Source organism: Callionymus lyra, chromosome 11, assembly GCF_982586985.1.
Source record: "Callionymus lyra chromosome 11, fCalLyr1.hap1.1, whole genome shotgun sequence".
NCBI classification, from domain to species: Eukaryota; Metazoa; Chordata; class Actinopteri; order Syngnathiformes; family Callionymidae; genus Callionymus; species Callionymus lyra.
Window position 1 is genome coordinate 17,051,183 of NC_141828.1, and position 17,752 is coordinate 17,068,934.

At 37.1% G+C, this 17,752-nt stretch overlaps 1 protein-coding gene across 2 annotated transcripts; it reads right to left on the minus strand.

Annotated features, from left to right (window-relative positions):
- Positions 1 to 1,458: 1,458 nt before the first annotated feature.
- Positions 1,459 to 15,111, minus strand: fam135a (family with sequence similarity 135 member A). Of its 2 annotated transcripts, XM_087802405.1 has the most exons (21): positions 14,900 to 15,111; positions 13,822 to 13,950; positions 12,928 to 13,007; positions 11,733 to 11,872; positions 11,604 to 11,674; positions 11,332 to 11,505; positions 11,064 to 11,190; positions 10,826 to 10,979; positions 9,928 to 10,005; positions 9,548 to 9,597; positions 8,535 to 8,693; positions 8,382 to 8,455; positions 7,918 to 8,072; positions 6,073 to 7,834; positions 5,180 to 5,340; positions 4,913 to 5,004; positions 4,657 to 4,754; positions 3,620 to 3,771; positions 3,429 to 3,539; positions 3,237 to 3,350; positions 1,459 to 2,399 (listed from the first exon to the last, which is right to left on the minus strand). In XM_087802405.1, exons 2-21 carry the CDS (start codon positions 13,896 to 13,898, stop codon positions 2,194 to 2,196), a joined length of 4,035 nt encoding a protein of 1,344 aa, XP_087658531.1. In that variant the 5' UTR covers positions 13,899 to 13,950; positions 14,900 to 15,111; the 3' UTR covers positions 1,459 to 2,193. The 2 variants fall into 2 exon arrangements, with proteins under 2 accessions (XP_087658531.1, XP_087658532.1); XM_087802406.1 differs by lacking the exon at positions 9,928 to 10,005 and having other exon boundaries at positions 8,535 to 8,690.
- Between the last annotated feature and the right edge of the window lie 2,641 nt (positions 15,112 to 17,752).

Consider the following 17,752-nt stretch of genomic DNA (forward strand, 5'->3'; position numbering starts at 1 on the left):
TTCGTTTAATATTCAACGTTTGACGTACGGATTAAAGTGAGAAAATGTATGAACCTTAATATTTTATAATTATATGTAAGAATAATATCATAAAACGTATTGAATGTTTTAATGTAAACGACACGTTGTTAAAGTCACACCCTCGACCATTTGCGTTGTTGTCTCCCCCTCCCGTGCTAATTAGGCATCCAAGCACAAACTGATGAAGCCGCGTCCCGGAACTATTTTGGTCTTTTTGAATAATAAATAAATAAAACCTCATCATTTGAGCGACCCTAATAACCATTTATTTAAAACAAACTTTTTCTGTTAAATAAATAGATGTAGTAACACCAACAAAAAAAAAGAATCAATTGTTGTAATCACTTTGCTCGACCTAGTTTTCCGTCAATTGTCATGGTGGGCTGCAGAAACAACAGATTAGCCACACCATGAAGTTTAAGGAATGAATAGTGGGAACTAACTGGGAGGAGTAGGTTTGCCAACATGACTGAAAAGCCATGAACATGGAAAAGAGACCTAGATAAGCAGTGTAATCTCAAAGATAAAAACTTACATGAAAACAACAGATCATCTGAAAAAAAATAATCATTTAAAACTTGAAACATCTTTTGGATCTAGGTCTTTCTATTCTATTTTTACATTTACAATTAACCTATGTATTGCATTTGTTCATTTTTGTGTTACAATTAAACTTGAGGCCGCTAGATAGCATTCATTAGGTACAATTTGATCCCGAAAGATCTGGGTGATGACTGAGGACAAGAGGATACAGTCGACTGCAGTAGCTTTTTCAAGCTGACGTTTGGTTGTATTTTTGTTTCAAAACAAATTAAGCCGTCACGACTCCGTAGAGAGTCATGTGGTCTGTAAATTCTGCCAGTGAGGTACTCAAATAATACTAAAAATGTATAGTTGTTCCTACAGTATCACAATATATCCCTGTACCATACAACTTGTCAAAATGTATTGACAATAGAGCCCTCCAAAAACTTTTAAAACTACAGATTGGAAAAAATTGAGTGTATTTTTAATGCAATATCCTTAACTCTGCAGCGAGAATTCTGACTCGCTCTAGTAGAAGAACTTGCATTTATCCGATCTTTTTTTATTGTTTAAGCGCTTTGTGACCTTGTTCTTGAAAAGCGCTCTATAAATACTAATTACTTACTTATGTATGTGACAATTATAACATAATTTGTTTCATTTTTTAAAAATATAGGTCAGACAAAATACACTCAAATGAAACAATAATGGTGCAACAAAAGGGAAGTCGGACATAAAGAAGTAATGTAGCAAAAGAATTACTGCAGCAACTTTTCATGACAACTTATTCAATTACAATTGACTCTTTTTTTTAATATCATTGATTAATTTGATACAATACACCGTTTCTAACCAGTACAAACAACAAAACTTGTTTTTATTTAATAATGAAACATAATTTCAGACAGAAACCAAGATTCATAAGATGTATATTTAATCATTATATATAAACATTTGTTGAAGAAAGAATTTCTTTTTTTAATTCAAGCTTACAATACTTTAGTTTAAACAGACTTTCCAAAAATATCAACCAAATACTTTCATCAAAACATTTCCCCCCCCCACATGTGCTTATGCTTGATCATGATCATTGAGGAAGATGACCTTTGTTAAAACGCAGAAGGCAAAGCGTTATTCCACCAACTCCAGGTTGGCTGACTGTGCAGTACTGCGATGAAGAAGAGCAGTATTTAAAATGGAGCAAAAGCCAACAAACATGAAGTATGAAACGGGTAGGAACTGCAATAAAAAGTATGGAAAAATCGATAATAAAAAAGGAAGCTGTACACGTTACTTCTTAAGTACAAAAAACTGGCAAATGATTCAATTCTAGGGATCGAACATTTTCAATGTCAGGACATTATGTGCAGACTTGTAGCAGCTACGATTCCAGTTTAACTTGAAGAAACAATGACGTCTAGGAGGGAGATTATTAGTACAAACATAAATAACACTGTCACATTTTAGGAAGGAGATCCCCAAATCAGAACGATGGATAAAAACCCCAGTAGAAAAATAAAACTCCGTCATGAAATTAGAGGATGTGATTCTGCTCAGTCAGTAGCTGAATCCTGAAGATGAGTATAAAGTAGCGATGCAGCGAGGTATTGGCTCCACATTCCTCTTGGTCGTTTTCTGCTGCACTTTCTACTGAAAGAACCTGAGGCCTGCGACGAGGAAGAACTTCTCCAGGAAAATCTCAGAGTCCAGGACCGCGATGTGGGCGGCCCGGCCGATGAGGGAGTTGGCCGTGTTAGGGAGGGCGTGGATGACATCATATCGCAACAGATTACAGTCTTTGTTCTGAAGTACTGGCAGCAGCAGATTCTCAATCATCTCAGCATACACTGGACCTGGAAGGAGGAGGACAAGCTGCTCAAGAAGGTCAACCATTTGTCATTCAGATGAGATGCCTAAAGGTCATCCTTTAATACCAGGGGTCATGGAGATTCTGGGTCTGACCAAGACCCTCAAGACAGATATGTGCTTCTTTAGCTTCTTTTGGTGTGTATATATATATATATATATATATAAAAAAAGAGTAGGTCATTAATGTTGTCAGGGGCTGTCAAAAGTACAAGAACTCTAAGAAGACTTAAGCAGAAAGGACAAAAAAAAGATTAAATGCAAAAGATAAAGTCTAATCATAACAAGGTATTAAAAAATAAAGTTAAATTGTTACGTGAATGTATATATTTTTTTAATGTTGTACAAATCTTTACAATATATGATCAATATTACAATATGATACTAAAGCACAATTTTCAATAAAAAAAATACTTTTAATTAATTTAAGGAACAACAAATATGCAAGATCAGTATTACAGTTAACCTTTACCCCTTCAGAGCAGCATGAATACCAGTCATGGCTTGATGAGGCCTCATAATAAAGATGTGTATTGATGAAACTGTATCACGATACAGCCGTGTAGTGATGAAACTGTATCACGATACAGCCGTGTAGTGATGAAACTGTATCACGATACAGCTGTGAAGTGATGAAACTGTATCACGATACAGCTGTGTAGTGATGAAACTGTATCACGATACAGCTGTGTAGTGATGAAACTGTATCACGATACAGCTGTGTAGTGATGAAACTGTATCACGATACAGCCGTGTATTGATGAAACTGTATAGTCTATGATGACGATGTTAAACAGGGAACTATGCAAAGACGTTCAACTCACCTGTCTGTTTGTCTTTTAATGCCGTTTTGCACATTTCTATCCGTGCAGAGTGATATGGAACGTAACGATCCTGCAGCGATCCAACAAGCACCACATTCCTGAAATGCTGCAGACCTGCAAATAAAAAGATGACAACTTACGTTATGGATCAGAACCAAACACACGTTTTATTCAGGCAATTAACAAACAAACCAGCTTTCTTGCTGAGCTTGTAGAGAAAGGTTTGGCGAGGGTCAGAGTGATCTCTGCACGTGAGCTGGAGAAGCGACCCAGACTTTTTCCATTTCTGCATAAACCAGAGACCTGAGAACAAAGTTGAGGAATGACTTCATCGGTGCGCACACATCTAGTGACGACAAGAAGGTGCCTTCAGGGGTAATTACCTGTGTTGACGAGCGCAGAGCTGTTGTACAGAGTTCCCAGGTGAGGTCCAGAAAGAGAAAGGAACGTGTGCAACTTGCTCAGATAGCACTTAAATCTGGGCCTGGTCAGCACTGAGCGGACAATGAGGTTCCCTAATGAGTGGCCTACAAAGCTGCAAAATAAGAGAGGAAGACCTTCAATGAGGAGAAATTACCTTTTGTTTCAGTGACTTAAATCAATATGATACCCCAAAAAAATGTCTGTGGATCACTTTCAAAACTCTTGTTAGCAAGAAGTACTTTCTTTTGGATGTATATATCCCGGTTTCCACCTACACGCTCTCTTTAAATTTGTTGCATCATTAAAAATTGATTGAATTAAAAAAATTACAGAAACTCAATAAGTTTTGCACAAAAAATATGAATAAATGTGGAAACCTTCTTTGCTGCAGGCCAAATATTTCAAAATGTACCATATTGTTGTATGGATGTCTTTAGAAAAAAGGTTACAAGTATTTGTTTTTCTTGTCATCTCCTTTTAATAGTTATTTATACGACCCAAAGTCGATTTAAGCTTGTGGAATACATGTGTAGATTCACATGGAGAACTAAAAAAAAAAAACTTTAAAAATAGAATATACTAAAAGCGAGTGGTGCCAGCGTGGGTTAAACTCAGGCCATTGTGGTTTCCTCCCAAAGTCACATTGTCTGCATTTATAAAAGAATAAACACTGTATTAAAGAATAAATGAATGCAATAAAAAAGAAATAAAGAAAAATAAGAAACACTAAATAAGTAAAGTTTAATATTTTTACGCTTCACTTTAAAACCCTTTGAATGTTCAAGAACTTTGTTGTGTAGCTCTATTCCCCCCCGGGCGATCACAGAAAATCTTTTAACCGCCTCTGTGAAACCACATCAGAGAGAGCCCGATCTAGAAAATACTCATTAGAATCCACACAGAGTTATCTGAGCATATATTAAAGGAGAAATATGCTCTTTATTGTTCTTTAGACTGTGTGAATGTAATACAAGCTTAATCAAAAATGAAGTCCCACCTTATTTTTGACAACGTGAGGTTGTATATCTGGATGTACTGGATTATTTCATCCAACAATCTGTCCGTCATCGACTCAAAATCCGCAAACGTGTCATTCTGTAGGAGAGAGACAATGAAGGCCTTGTGTTGTAGCTGCTGAATTACAGCAAATTATAGAGACATAACAAGCAAAACATGGAGGGTAGATTTTCTCCCAGGCTGTTGCAAAACATATCAAAAAATAATGTTTGTGTCAGTGGTTGAAATAGGATCACCTGATTCCTCTCAGACATGAGAAAGTCTATACGAGCACCAGGCAGCCCCAGCTCCAGATAAGTCTTGACAAGCCTCAGGTCTGCACTGTTTCCTATAAACACCAAAAACATATTGCTCTGCTTAAACAGCTTCAAAAGGTCAAAAGTACTGCGTCTGTAGACAACTAGTGAAACAGTTTGGTTGCTACATGATTTATTATCAACAAATCAGGAACTCCAATTAACAACATATTTTTGAATGTGGAGGAAACTGAGAGGTTTATTTACCATCCAATCCATGGACACAGATAATGAGGTGAATGCCCTCTTCACAACCGTCATCTTCTTCCAAGCTGAAGTAGGGGACGCTAGACGCCAGCTCCGGCACCTCACTGTACAAGAAACCTGGTAGTTTGAGCTGCTTCATGTCTTCCTTGGCCTTAATGAACCTGCAAACACACAGTTTTGAATAAGGTGTAAAATACACCCAAAAGTATTGCTCTATATATTAGTGGTGGGTAGTTTAATTTCCTCGGAGGCCAAACTTCATACAGTGACTGGCCCTGTGAAGGGCCATCAAGAATAAAATAAAATAGTAAATAACAAATATATTGGGAACACACAGAAAAATCACAATAACAAATAAAATAAAATTATTTGACATATTTTGTTTAATACTAAGTTAACACACATTAAAAAAAAAAACATATATACATAATTTTTAATATTCAATTATTCACTTTATCATTTTTGATCGCTAGTTGGCCTTAAGTCCAACCTGAACTAGTAATAAATAATAAAAAAATTATATTAATATTGTTGGTTTCTACATCATATTTCTCAAGTTTTTATTGAGCTCATGAGGGCCACACAAATAGAGTCAAAGGGCCACATTTGGCCACAGATTTGGTTTTATCGTACCCTGTCATTAAAGATTGTGGAGAGAGGAAATAAATGGAAAACGTCTTTCCTATACAGTATAATGCAATATTATTAGAACATGAAAATATTTAACTTCAATTGCGTGGTTAAGAAAAAATAATAACGAAGAAGGAGAAAGGCTAGCCAGAGTTTGTGTAGTTTGTATGTGTGCGTGTGCCTGAGGGAGAGAGTGAGACAGAAAAAAAGAGGGAAAAAACATGTGTAACACAGCTTGCCTGAAATAAAAAGATTAAACTCACGCTTTCATCTGAGGCTCAGGTACACAGTCGTACCACTGCAGACGACTGCAGAGGGAGGCAGAGGCACACCGAGGTCGTACTACGCCACAAGCACCACCGGCGGCTTGGCTGGAGCAGATGGGAGCCTTGGACGAGTCTGTGACTCCATGAGGGTAGCCTATGCCAAGCTGTTCAAAGAGTATACTAGGAAGATGGTTTGTCGTTTCCCCAACTCCCGTCTGTTCCTCATTGGCGTCGCCGTTCACAAAAGAATAACCGTCTCCCTCCTCGTAGTAACCGTTCTCGATCATCTCATGCTCGCCCTCTTCCTCGTCTTCTTGCACTGGCGCTCGCGTCTGGATTCCCAGCGTGATGGACGACGTTTCCAAGGGACTGATTTCAGACACATCGGTGCTGGAACGAGAGCCAAAGTAATTCTCCACCATCCCACGCTTGACTATATCTGTGCTACTTGTGGCAGAGTTACTAGACTGTGTTTCTTTCGCGATTGTAGAAGCAGATGGACCTTCTAAAACAAGTTCTTCTGAATCGAGTATGTGGGTTTCTTTTTGAGAGTCAATTAAAAAGACTGAGTCAAGAGTACTGGCCGCATGAATGTCAGTCCTTGGTGTGAGATCCCCTGAAAAGACGAGGCTTTGCTCCTGAACCAAGACGCTGGACTTCCTTGGGCGACAATCGGCTCCGGTAAATGTCCTGATAGAACCTTCCCCTTCCTCATCTGATGGCAATGAGTTAATGGAAGTTAGGGATGATTGGACTTCACTTAGAGTACTGGTGTTTTCCAGCACATCTCCTCCTCCACTGAGCTTTGGAACTGGACTTTGCTCAAGAGTTCTCAGGCCACGACTCGCAATTGGCATTTCCAGATGTGAACCTGCTGAGCCTTTGCTCTCCAGCTCTGCACACATCTGTTGAGCGAGGGCAAACTGATTGGCGAATGAGCTCGACTCGCTTTCAATGCCAGAGTCGGAGAGTCGTGAGGTGCCTGGTTGGCGACGGGTTTCTTGAACCTCACAGTCCGGCCTTTCAAATACCGAGTCTGCCTTAGTATCAGAGCTTTTCTTGGTGGTTCCACTGGCTATATCTCCATGGGTTCCGCATGGCAGGAGAACAGAAACTTTTTCCCCTCTGTGTGGATTCTTTTGACTTGGTTTGACTTGGATCTGATGGGGTCCTGCGGACAACTGTCTGCTACCGTGGTCAACCTCCTGCTGCTCCTTGTTGTCGACTGGTTGGTTTGATATATGCACGGACCCACCCTCTGCCCTAATGTTAGAGAAACCTTTCGTAGTGGCAACTTTGTCATCTGGACCAGCAGTGCTAGTACAGTATTCTAACGCAGCAACAGGTTCGAAAACACTATTTGAATTAGTCCTCAAATTCAAGTCACCCTGCATGACTTTCGGAGCCTCCTCTGTGCTATACTGAGTTACCCCACGTTCCTTGTACTTAGAGCTCACATCAGAGTAAGGAGCTTTTAGGTTCTTATAACCCACAAGAACCACAGAATCCTTGGAGCCTTGTCTTGTCATCTTCTTTGAGTTGCCGTCAGCTTTGGTGTTCTTCTTCATCTTGACAGACTTTCCTTTACTCTTGGGAGGTGCTTCAAAATGGTCCGGCCAGGCGTTATCGTTGGGGCCACACTTGCTCTCGGGTGACGAACTTGCTGCTCCACCGCAATCCTTTGAATGTGATCTGTCATTCTTACTGGAGACTGAACCTGATTTAGAATTGTGAACTCCCAGCCAAGGTCCGTCGCGATCTGGAATATCAAGGAGAAGGTCCTTGTATCAGGTGATGAATGCATTATGACTTCATTAACTGTTGAGAGTCAATGTCACAGACCTTCGGTGATGGAATCCAGGTATCGGTCTTCAAAGATAATTGGCAGGGAGCTGACATCACCGTCTAGGTCAGCACATTCAACAGGAAGTGGCGGCAAGGACAGGAAATAGCTTGAACTTTTAATAGCGTTTGTCATTTGCTGGTGACTGTGGGCACTGGTGGAGGGAAGACAAGGTACAGTTAGATGAAGAACACAAAGAAATGTTAATTATTTATTTAACCCTTGTGTTATCTCTGGCCCTGGCCCTCCAGAAATATTTATGCAGTGTTGGAGTTTATTACCCTTGACCCAGAGGCAACACAAGGGATACCACAAACACATTTGTTTTCGGGCCTCCAGGTCACCTTGACCCAGAGATAACGCAAGGGTTAAAATGTATTTTATTAGCAGATTTAGCATACATCGTTAATGCCAGACAACGAAAAAAAATTCTTAAAGGACTGGGGGATAAAGGACAACTTACTGTAGCTCCTGATAAGCTAACGCAGACTGCCGTGGGTGTTCCAAACAAAAGAACGTCTCAGCAAAACGCCTCACCTGTCATAAGATTTAGTTAATCACCGTCATGTCAGATAAATGCTTTGCGGTTTTGTGAAATAAATTTGAATAAACCCACCCGTAGTGTATGATGTTCCAAGGCGAGGAGGGAAGCCACATGTTCCTGCAGTGATACAACTTCTACAAACTGCCCCCAAAGAGCCATTAGAAGGGAGCAGAGCTGGGCCAGGTTCATGTTTACCAACTCTGCCAATTCATCTGGAGACTCGGCTTTCTGCTGCAGTCAAAAAAAGACACCACCAGAGGGAGCCAGTGAGTTTATTTTACTTTCAAACACAGTTCGAAGCCCTGTGAACATTCAATCATGTTCTACTGCTTGTTCCATGTTCCACAATTGTTGCTGGGGGGAGCTGCAGCCGATCTTAGCCTTTTAAGGCAAGAGAAGGAGGGCAGCTTGTCGAAGGGGATAGAGTGCTGTTTAAAAGTTACCACGTTTAAATATAATGCCACTTAGATTCACTCTTAAAAAAAGCTTCCTTAGTAGATTTTGATTCAGTTTTGAAATGTAATTTTTCTACCTTGCTATTGATATACAGTGTATAACATGATGCAATATGAGCATTGGAATTGTCGGCTGCAACACGAAACAAGTTAAAGCATGTGTGATCTTGTATCAAAATACTTTTAATTCCTAAACCCCTTGAGAGGCTTTTCTTATACAGAGAGAATAAACCTATTGAGGGTGGCACAAATCCATGGTGCATTGTTGCGATTTTTTTTCTATAAAAGCAAACAAGATTAGGTTAGGATTAAGATTATTTTTTGGGTATTTGATATAAATTGTATCACTGACAAAAGTAAGGAAAGAATGACAAGATTAATTGTTATTTAAAAGGAAGCCTCTCATTAGGAAGAAAAGACAAGGCAGAACTAACAAAAAACTGTTTTTTAACTTTGCTCGTTTTAAATAATATACAGTATATTTATATATTTTTTGTTTTCAAATTAAACTATAATAAATATTTATTAGAGCATTAAGTCATTGACCTCAAGACATGATGAAACCTTTTTTTTAATGACATCATTCCTTAGCAACTGATACTAAGGGAAGGTAAATAAATAATTTCCTACCTTTACTTGTTCACATAAGTCAGACAGTCGCGCCTCCAAATCCAGTTTCTCTGAAAGTCCAAAGTAAACATTGTATTCGATTGTTTTCATAAAAGCAGGGGAAAGGAATGCAAGAAAGCAGTTGAACAAAGATGTGAAGAGAAACCAGAGATTGTCCAGTAGTTTTTGTACCACTGTGGTGTGAAAGTATTATGTTAAAACACATTTGTTAAAATCATTTTTAAAGAGTGAGATTAGACAAATAGAAAACCAGGGACAGCAGTAGAGGTCAATTGTTTTAGTGTGACAGCATGACATACTAGAGGTTGTGCTATAAGAAGAAAAACGGAAGTGAATGAAAAAAAGAGCGGAACTGAGTTTTTGGAGGGTTCAGAACGTACCTATGTAGACGTGCCTTTGGCTTCGGGGAAAGGATCTTCTGAGTACTCGCTCATAAAGGACTTGCATGCTGGGCTTGGCTAGTAAGATTGCACATATAAGTTTTTTTTTGTTAAGATGTATTTAGGAACGGCAATGTCTGAATTTGACTACCTTTGACAATGATTTTTTCAAAAAGCCCTTTGAATGCATCACATGTGGTGTTAGAAATTAAAATGATACCATTTCTAGATGAGAGTCAATTGAAAACCATTGATCAAGGTTTAGGATATTGTTGTACTAGAGCAGTGTTGCAACAATAAATGTTTGGCAGTAAAGGCTTCTATTTACTAATCATTAAGATGATGCTCGACATAAGTAGCATACATTTAATATTTTTTCCAGTTAAGCTTTTCATCTAGTTGTTGATTTTTTTTTCTCCAAAAGTTAAGAGGCCAACATTAGAATGCAAAATGTTTTATCACTCAAGAAGCCCTGTGACTAGCCCAGGGACTAGAAGAGTATGGTCATTCTAGCCAATTGTAATATGTCCACAGACAAATGGATCTCTACGTATAAAAAATAAATAAAAATAATGTTAAAACATGGACGTTTCCCCTAAAAAGAGTCAATTTTAACTGAGACTTAAGTGTCAAATTAAACTTTTTACACAAGAAGAAATTTCTGCCTTACTCATTAACTCTTCACAGATAAAACACAATTTGATGAACTTGGTTTCTGTCAATGGCTTTTAGTCTGTCAAAAAGCTGGGCAATAACATCAGAAAGAAAGAGACAATCAATACAAAAATATATATTTTACCAAATAAAAAATTCATTGTTAGGTCTTGAATCACCAACATTACGGTTGGCGTTTCCACTGAAGTCATATTTAAATTAGTAAAAAACGAGTGAATAGTACCTAGTTCCATTCGGTGGGAAGAGGGCAGGTCCTTGGTAATGGTAGTGAAATAGTCAAAGAGACCCTTGTAGGCTTGGAGGAGGCTGGAGCAGAGGTTATGGTGAAGGCTAAACGCATGCTGAAGACATGGGTCACTCACAAGGAAAGTTCTCCCCTAAAAGATGAATATATGAAAGAAAATAAACATTTTTTTTAATAAAAAATATTTTTGAAATGTATTTTCATGTGAGCTACTTACATCTGCCGACACTTGCTTAACATAAGTGCTGCCAAACACAACGCTCTCCAGGGGAGGGATGAATGAGTCTTTGCTCTGTGCTGGTGCATTGCGGTTCAACCAGGTAGTCTTCACTGGTCGAGGAAAACTAACAAATAAAGGTACACAATTTAGGCATAGATAAATAAGTGAAAGTAAGTATGATAATGAATAATGTTTAAAGATAATATTTAAGACAATTTATTCCCATGATTGTCAGATCGCTGTTGGAGAGTCTCAGATATCTCACCTGATAAGTGGTTGGTGAAGTGCCACCAGAGACGCATGGATGGTAACAGTGACAACTGAAAGATGGAAGTAGTCGAACATGACGTTGATGTGTTGATGGATGCCTCGTTGGAGGTTAAAGTGCAAACGAAGAGTGCGGCCACTGATGTTCTGCAGTGAGCTCGGATCGTCAGGCCTGCAGACGAAAGATGAGTAAGAGACATGTGACAAATTCACCCCATAATTACACAACATTTTCATAACTGATTCAGAGAACAACTAAAAAACACTCACGAGTAATCGCCATCTGTGAAATACAAGTCCAAGAAGAGCTGAAAATCCAAGTCATTGAGGGATTCTTCAACCTGAAAGATCAAACAAGATATATCAAAGCCAGGAAAGACAACCAAGCATCCAACCCACCTTCTTCTCATCCAGCAGCATCATCACTTTGAAGAGCAGGACGTCATTGACGACAACCTCTTCATTTTTGTAAAGAATTTGGAAGGTTTTGCTCGCGATCACGTCTTCTTGGACAGATGCAGGGAATGCCAGATCAGAACCTGGATTTGGAAAAAATATTCAAATCAATTAACACCGGAAGTTCCTGAATAATCTGTGATATTTGTGCAACTAAACAAGCCCCATCATAAAGAAGGGGTGAAATATCACTCTTATTTTGATACTAAATAACAAATAATATCACAAAACAATTAATTAACTTGGAATTACACGTAGCTTACACTTAAATATTTTAGAGGATTGTGATTGAAATAAATAAAATGTATTATTTACACAGAGCATCTCTCTTTGCGCTTGATGGAGTCTACCGACTCCTTTAAGAAACATCTTAAGACGTTACTATTTGTTCAGGCTTTTCCTTGAATTTCTCGAACTCCTGTGTTGTTCTCAGTATTATCTTGATCTTTAAAGTATGTACTTTTTTGAGTATTGTTTTGATTGTTTAAGCGCTTTGTGACCCTGGTCTCGAAAAGCGCTATATAAATAAATATTACTTACTTACTTACTTACAGAGCAAATTCTTGTGTATAATTCATGCTGTGTTATTTACTCTAAAGTAGACCAACAGATTATTCTGATCCCTCCTATTAACTGAGGAAGTATTAGTAGTGAATTGAAGGATCTGTACCGTGTCAAAAGCGGTGCTACCAATGAAAGTTGCTTTGTTTTCTGACCCAATAGAAGAAATACAATTTCTATGCGAGTGTGATCTTAAAACGAACCGTTAATTGCACAATATAAAATTATATGATGTGCTTGTTATGCATATGACACACACTTGTGATGGGTATTCGACTTTGTCTGTCTTACAATTGAGGGTGTGAACTGAAAAAATAAGGCTGCTTGTTTATTATTCTCTTTTTAAACAGTCATGTACATTCACAATAGACGCAGAGGTGCGGCTGCAATTTGACTGAACCTTTAGACAACCTGGTTTTAAAATATGATAATATGATAATATGAATGATACACAAGAACCGCCCTCACAAGTCTGTTAAACACATTGGCTGAATGAACAAATGAACACTAAAGAAGGTATCAGCAAATAAGTAGCAAAATATTTAGTTATACATTGTTTTTATTTTACTCAATATACCTCCTGCATGATGAAGACTGGTTTCAACTCTATGTGGCACCCTGGTTGGCAATTTCATATTGGCACGAATTTGGTAGAACCTGAAGAAACGGGTAAAAAAACAATTATTCAGACAATTAGCGCCGCTGGTAGTGCAGAAACGTATTGAGCAGGGTTTTAGAAACACAATCTCACAGGTTGGTTTCACGTGTCTTTAGCTGGAAAACTGAGACTAAAGGTTCTTTGAATTAATAATGGGAACTTTCTTTTGCAGTCAATCACGTAGTAAAACTAAGCTCTTACACATGAGAAGGTCACGTTTCAAGGAAATGCTGTGTTCATGTATTTTAAATGAATCACTCAGTTCTGAACTTACACTGTGACAGTTGTTGATTCCTAGCGGTTACACTCGTGAGTTATTACCTAAATTGCATTCCACTGGTTTTACTGAGTTATTGGCCTTGGAATGAAAATCATATTCCAAATGTTTTCTGCTTAAAGAGTATAAAAAGATGCACAGAGTGACTGCATTTTAACTTTTTTTTTTAGCATTTTTAAATCAACCAACCAATTACTACATTAACGTTTATTTCAAGTGTTATACATGAATAAATAACCACTGCTAAAGTGTAGTTTCAAAATAAAAATAGGCAAATCTATGGGTCTCAATTTATATTGTTCTATATAAAAAAGTTTTATAATATATTGGAGACAATACATTTTTGTTTTAACTGTTATGCATGAATAAGTTTTAAGGAAGTAAAATTAAACTGTCCATCCAACGTAAAAATAAATAAAATAATAATAATATTAATAAGATACATATATATAAAATAATGCAGAGTTTGCGCACCGATATCAGCAGACTATTTTCAAATTCGTTCCATATTTTGAGTAAAGCTAAAGAGTACTCACCCTCGTTGAAACAGGTCCACATTGTAGAACTTGTGGAGCTCCACAGAGAACTCCACCGTGGCCTGGACTTCGCTCATCTTGTTGCAGTCAGAGGTTCTGCCTTACATCATCGGAGACGCACCTGAAGGCCTGAGGTAAAAATCATAATATTAGTCAGACGGACAAATTCAGCCGAGTAAACCAGCATCAACAACCGCTCTGGGTAATCGCGTATGGCTCCGGCCGAAGGGAGTGTGCCGTGGCAGAAACTACCGTACAGACGCTGAGTAAATTAGTCATGCAACAACTAAATAAATAATAAACTTGAAGATCTTACTGTGCAAATGAAAATTAGGACAAACAAAAAAAACAGCCGTTTCACGCTGAGCAAGGAAAAATGCTTTGAACGAAGATGGAAAAAAAGGCCAATTATATTGTTTTATTTAAAAAATCCACAATATAATAACATCTGTAACCATTAACATTTCATACTGAATTTACTGAATTTTTAAGACACTAACTTGTTGATGTCATATCACAGAAAACAACCCAGATAAATATTGAGATTCTGAGATTTCTATTACAGAATAGAGACGTATTGAACTCTCTCTTTAAACTGACAAAGGTCTTTGTGTGTGAATCAGTATTTTTTAAATCAATGCCAACATCTTATCGTTTTTACTAAACCAACTAACTTGGTATCAAAAAGATGATGATGCTCAATAATAGACTATTTGCATGTTAACGCTTTAAGCAAACACAAACTTACAGAAGTGGAATAGACGATTTTGATTTACAGTATATTGAGTTTTACAGTATTTACATATTAAACCGAATAGTAAAAGTGCACTTTGTTATTGTTAAATTCCAGTGTTTGTTTTGAAGCGACTGTCGGTTATCAAGCTACGAGTTACAGGTGGTAAAGCAACTGCATTCACATTCAGTAAGTAAAAGTGTCCCCAAAAAAATTCAAGAGCAGTAAAAATAAACCTTAAAACCATCTATATTTTCCAATAGCAACAACTCTCGCTTGTTAGCCAGCTAGCTGCGCCGCTAGCCGCCCATTGGTTTACCATTAGCCGTGCAGCTAACTACTTACCATTGCGTTAAGAGCTAACGTTAGCTAGCTAACCAACGTTAGCTTCTATTCCATTCCTCTCCCGACGGGAAAACTGTATCGACCGACGCGTCCACCGCCTCGTTAGACAAACATTCCAAACGCAATGTTAAAAATAAAAAATGCATTGGTGACGGACCTACAGTTTTACATTCGCTCTTTAACCGGGGAGCTGTCAGCGAGCTCTGCTACGACTAGCTCTCGACTGCGCTCAACCGAAGGCGCAGTTCTGACGCCACAGTGATCCCTGAAGAACCACTGAGGAGAGAGAATATTTATCCTATTTAAACAACTATACGCCACATTTCCTGTGGGGGAAAAAAAGCTTCAAATGACTAGGGATTACGTGAATAACAATTTAAAAGAAAGTCAAAATTGACTTTCCGATCTAAAATAAAATAAATGTATACTAAATATATGGCTAGAAAAATCTATTTTAAGTAAGTAAGCATTAACATGAATAACAATGTAAAGGAAAGTCAAAATTGACTTTCCAATCTAAAATAAAATACATGTATACTAAATATATGGCTAGAAAAATATATTTTGAGTAAGTAAGCATTAACATGAATAACAATGTAAAAGAAAGTCAAAATTGACTTTCCAATCTAAAATAAAATACATGTATACTAAATATATGGCTAGAAAAATATATTTTAAGTAAGTAAGCATTAACATGAATAACAATGTAAAGGAAAGTCAAAATTGACTTTCCAATCTAAAATAAAATACATGTATACTAAATATATGGCTAGAAAAATATATTTTGAGTAAGTAAGCATTAACATGAATAACAATGTAAAAGAAAGTCAAAATTGACTTTCCAATCTAAAATAAAATACATGTATACTAAATATATGGCTAGAAAAATATATTTTAAGTAAGTAAGCATTAACATGAATAACAATGTAAAAGAAAGTCAAAATTGACTTTCCAATCTAAAATAAAATACATGTATACTAAATATATGGCTAGAAATATATATTTTATCTGTTAAAGAACAGATTTGTTCAGTTGTTATTTGGATGATTATTTTTCCTTATATTTTTATGATTCATATTTTAATGTTTTTATCTTTCATCAGCGGGTCCTTTTATTGTGTCTGGTGTGAGGGTTCATTTCATTTTGTATATAAGTAAGTAAGTAAGTAAGTAATATTTGTTAAGCGCTTTTCTAGACCAGGAACACAAAGCGCTTAAACAATTAAAACAATACCCAATAAAATATTTACTAAAAAGATCAAGATAACACCGAGACAAACACAGGAGTCTCAGAGAATAAAGGAAAAGCCTGCACAAATAAAAGTGTCTTAAGATGTTTCTTGAAGGAGTCAGTAGATCCATCAAACACAGAGAGAGAGGAAGATCGTTCCAAAGCTTAGGAATAACAGCCTGGAAGGATTTCTCTCCTCTGGTCCTGAACCGTGTGCGAGGAACCATCAGTAGATTCTGATCCTAATAGCTCTGAAAGTAAGAACCAGAATTTTAAAGTTGTTCCTGAAAGAAACTGGCAGCAAGTGAAAAATTGAAGGATCGGAGAAATGTGAGTTCTTCTACTAGAACTGGTCAGAATTCTCGCTGCAGAGTTCTGTATCAACTGCAGGCGAGACAGCTCCTTCCATATAACAAATGTATGCATGTATTGTTATTTTAATCATGATTAAAATACAATAAAATAAAAGTAAACTAGTGTGGAGAGAATCATATATGTAGAATTAGTACAACCCCCCAAACATTATCATTATTTTTTATTTTCTTTACCTCTATTGTTTAATTTCACTCATATTGGTTTGTCATACCTGCCTAAATGAACCTCAGGAAATACCTTATATACAGTATGTATTCATGACAATGAAGGAACTATTATTTTTACTGATTTTTATTTATTCATCTTCATTTATTCATTCTCTTTTGTAATTAATAATTGGATTCCATTTATTTGTTTCACCAACAGAAAATGCATTTCCTTGATAATCATTTCAGTTTAAAATAGTTACTACTACTGTCTTAAAAATACTGGTAACCATAGTGATACCAGAGAATGTAGATGCCTGCTCAACCTAATATACGTTTTTGCATTTAAAAAAAATGACAATATAACATTAAATATGTGTTTCATGATCTTCTTCTATATTGCAGGCGATAGAACAATACATGCAAGTTGAGGATGGATGAAGTTAAATGATTGCAGAGGCTTTTTCCTCTGGAATGTGACTTTGTTGTGGTGACAATATTGACTCACTCCCCCAAATAAATGACAAGGGTCAGCCATATAAAAGGAACCCTCACTCTGACCTTAAGATTTCCACAACAGCTGGACCACCAACACAAATCCTGTCTTGAAGCAGGAAGAAAATATATATTTTTTGCTGTTTTTAGATCATGCTCTGAGATGGGTAGAGTCGAGAGGTAAATCGTTTTTTTATATTAACGGTATCTAACTTTGAAAATGATGATCATAAATGGAATTCTTGTGTTGCAGAAACATTCTTCTGGGCTTGCTTTGCTTCTGCAACGTGATTCCACAGTATTTCTGCACAGGACTTCACGCTCAGAGTAAGTCTTCTGCATCACTGCTGCACGACTTGTAACATATTTTTCATGCTCTTATCAACAGAATAAATAAAAGATACGATTAATTAAATTAAAGCTTGAAAAAAAAGTCAATTGTCTTACCTTTAACTTTGTTGCTGAAGCCACTCTCCTTCATGTGTAAGATTCTCATGCATATGCAATTAGACGATTAAGCCTCTTTGCTGCTCAGCATCTCGTGCTGTGCAGACCTCAGTCACGTCTGGTGAACCCTGCTTATATAATACAACTATTATATCATTAC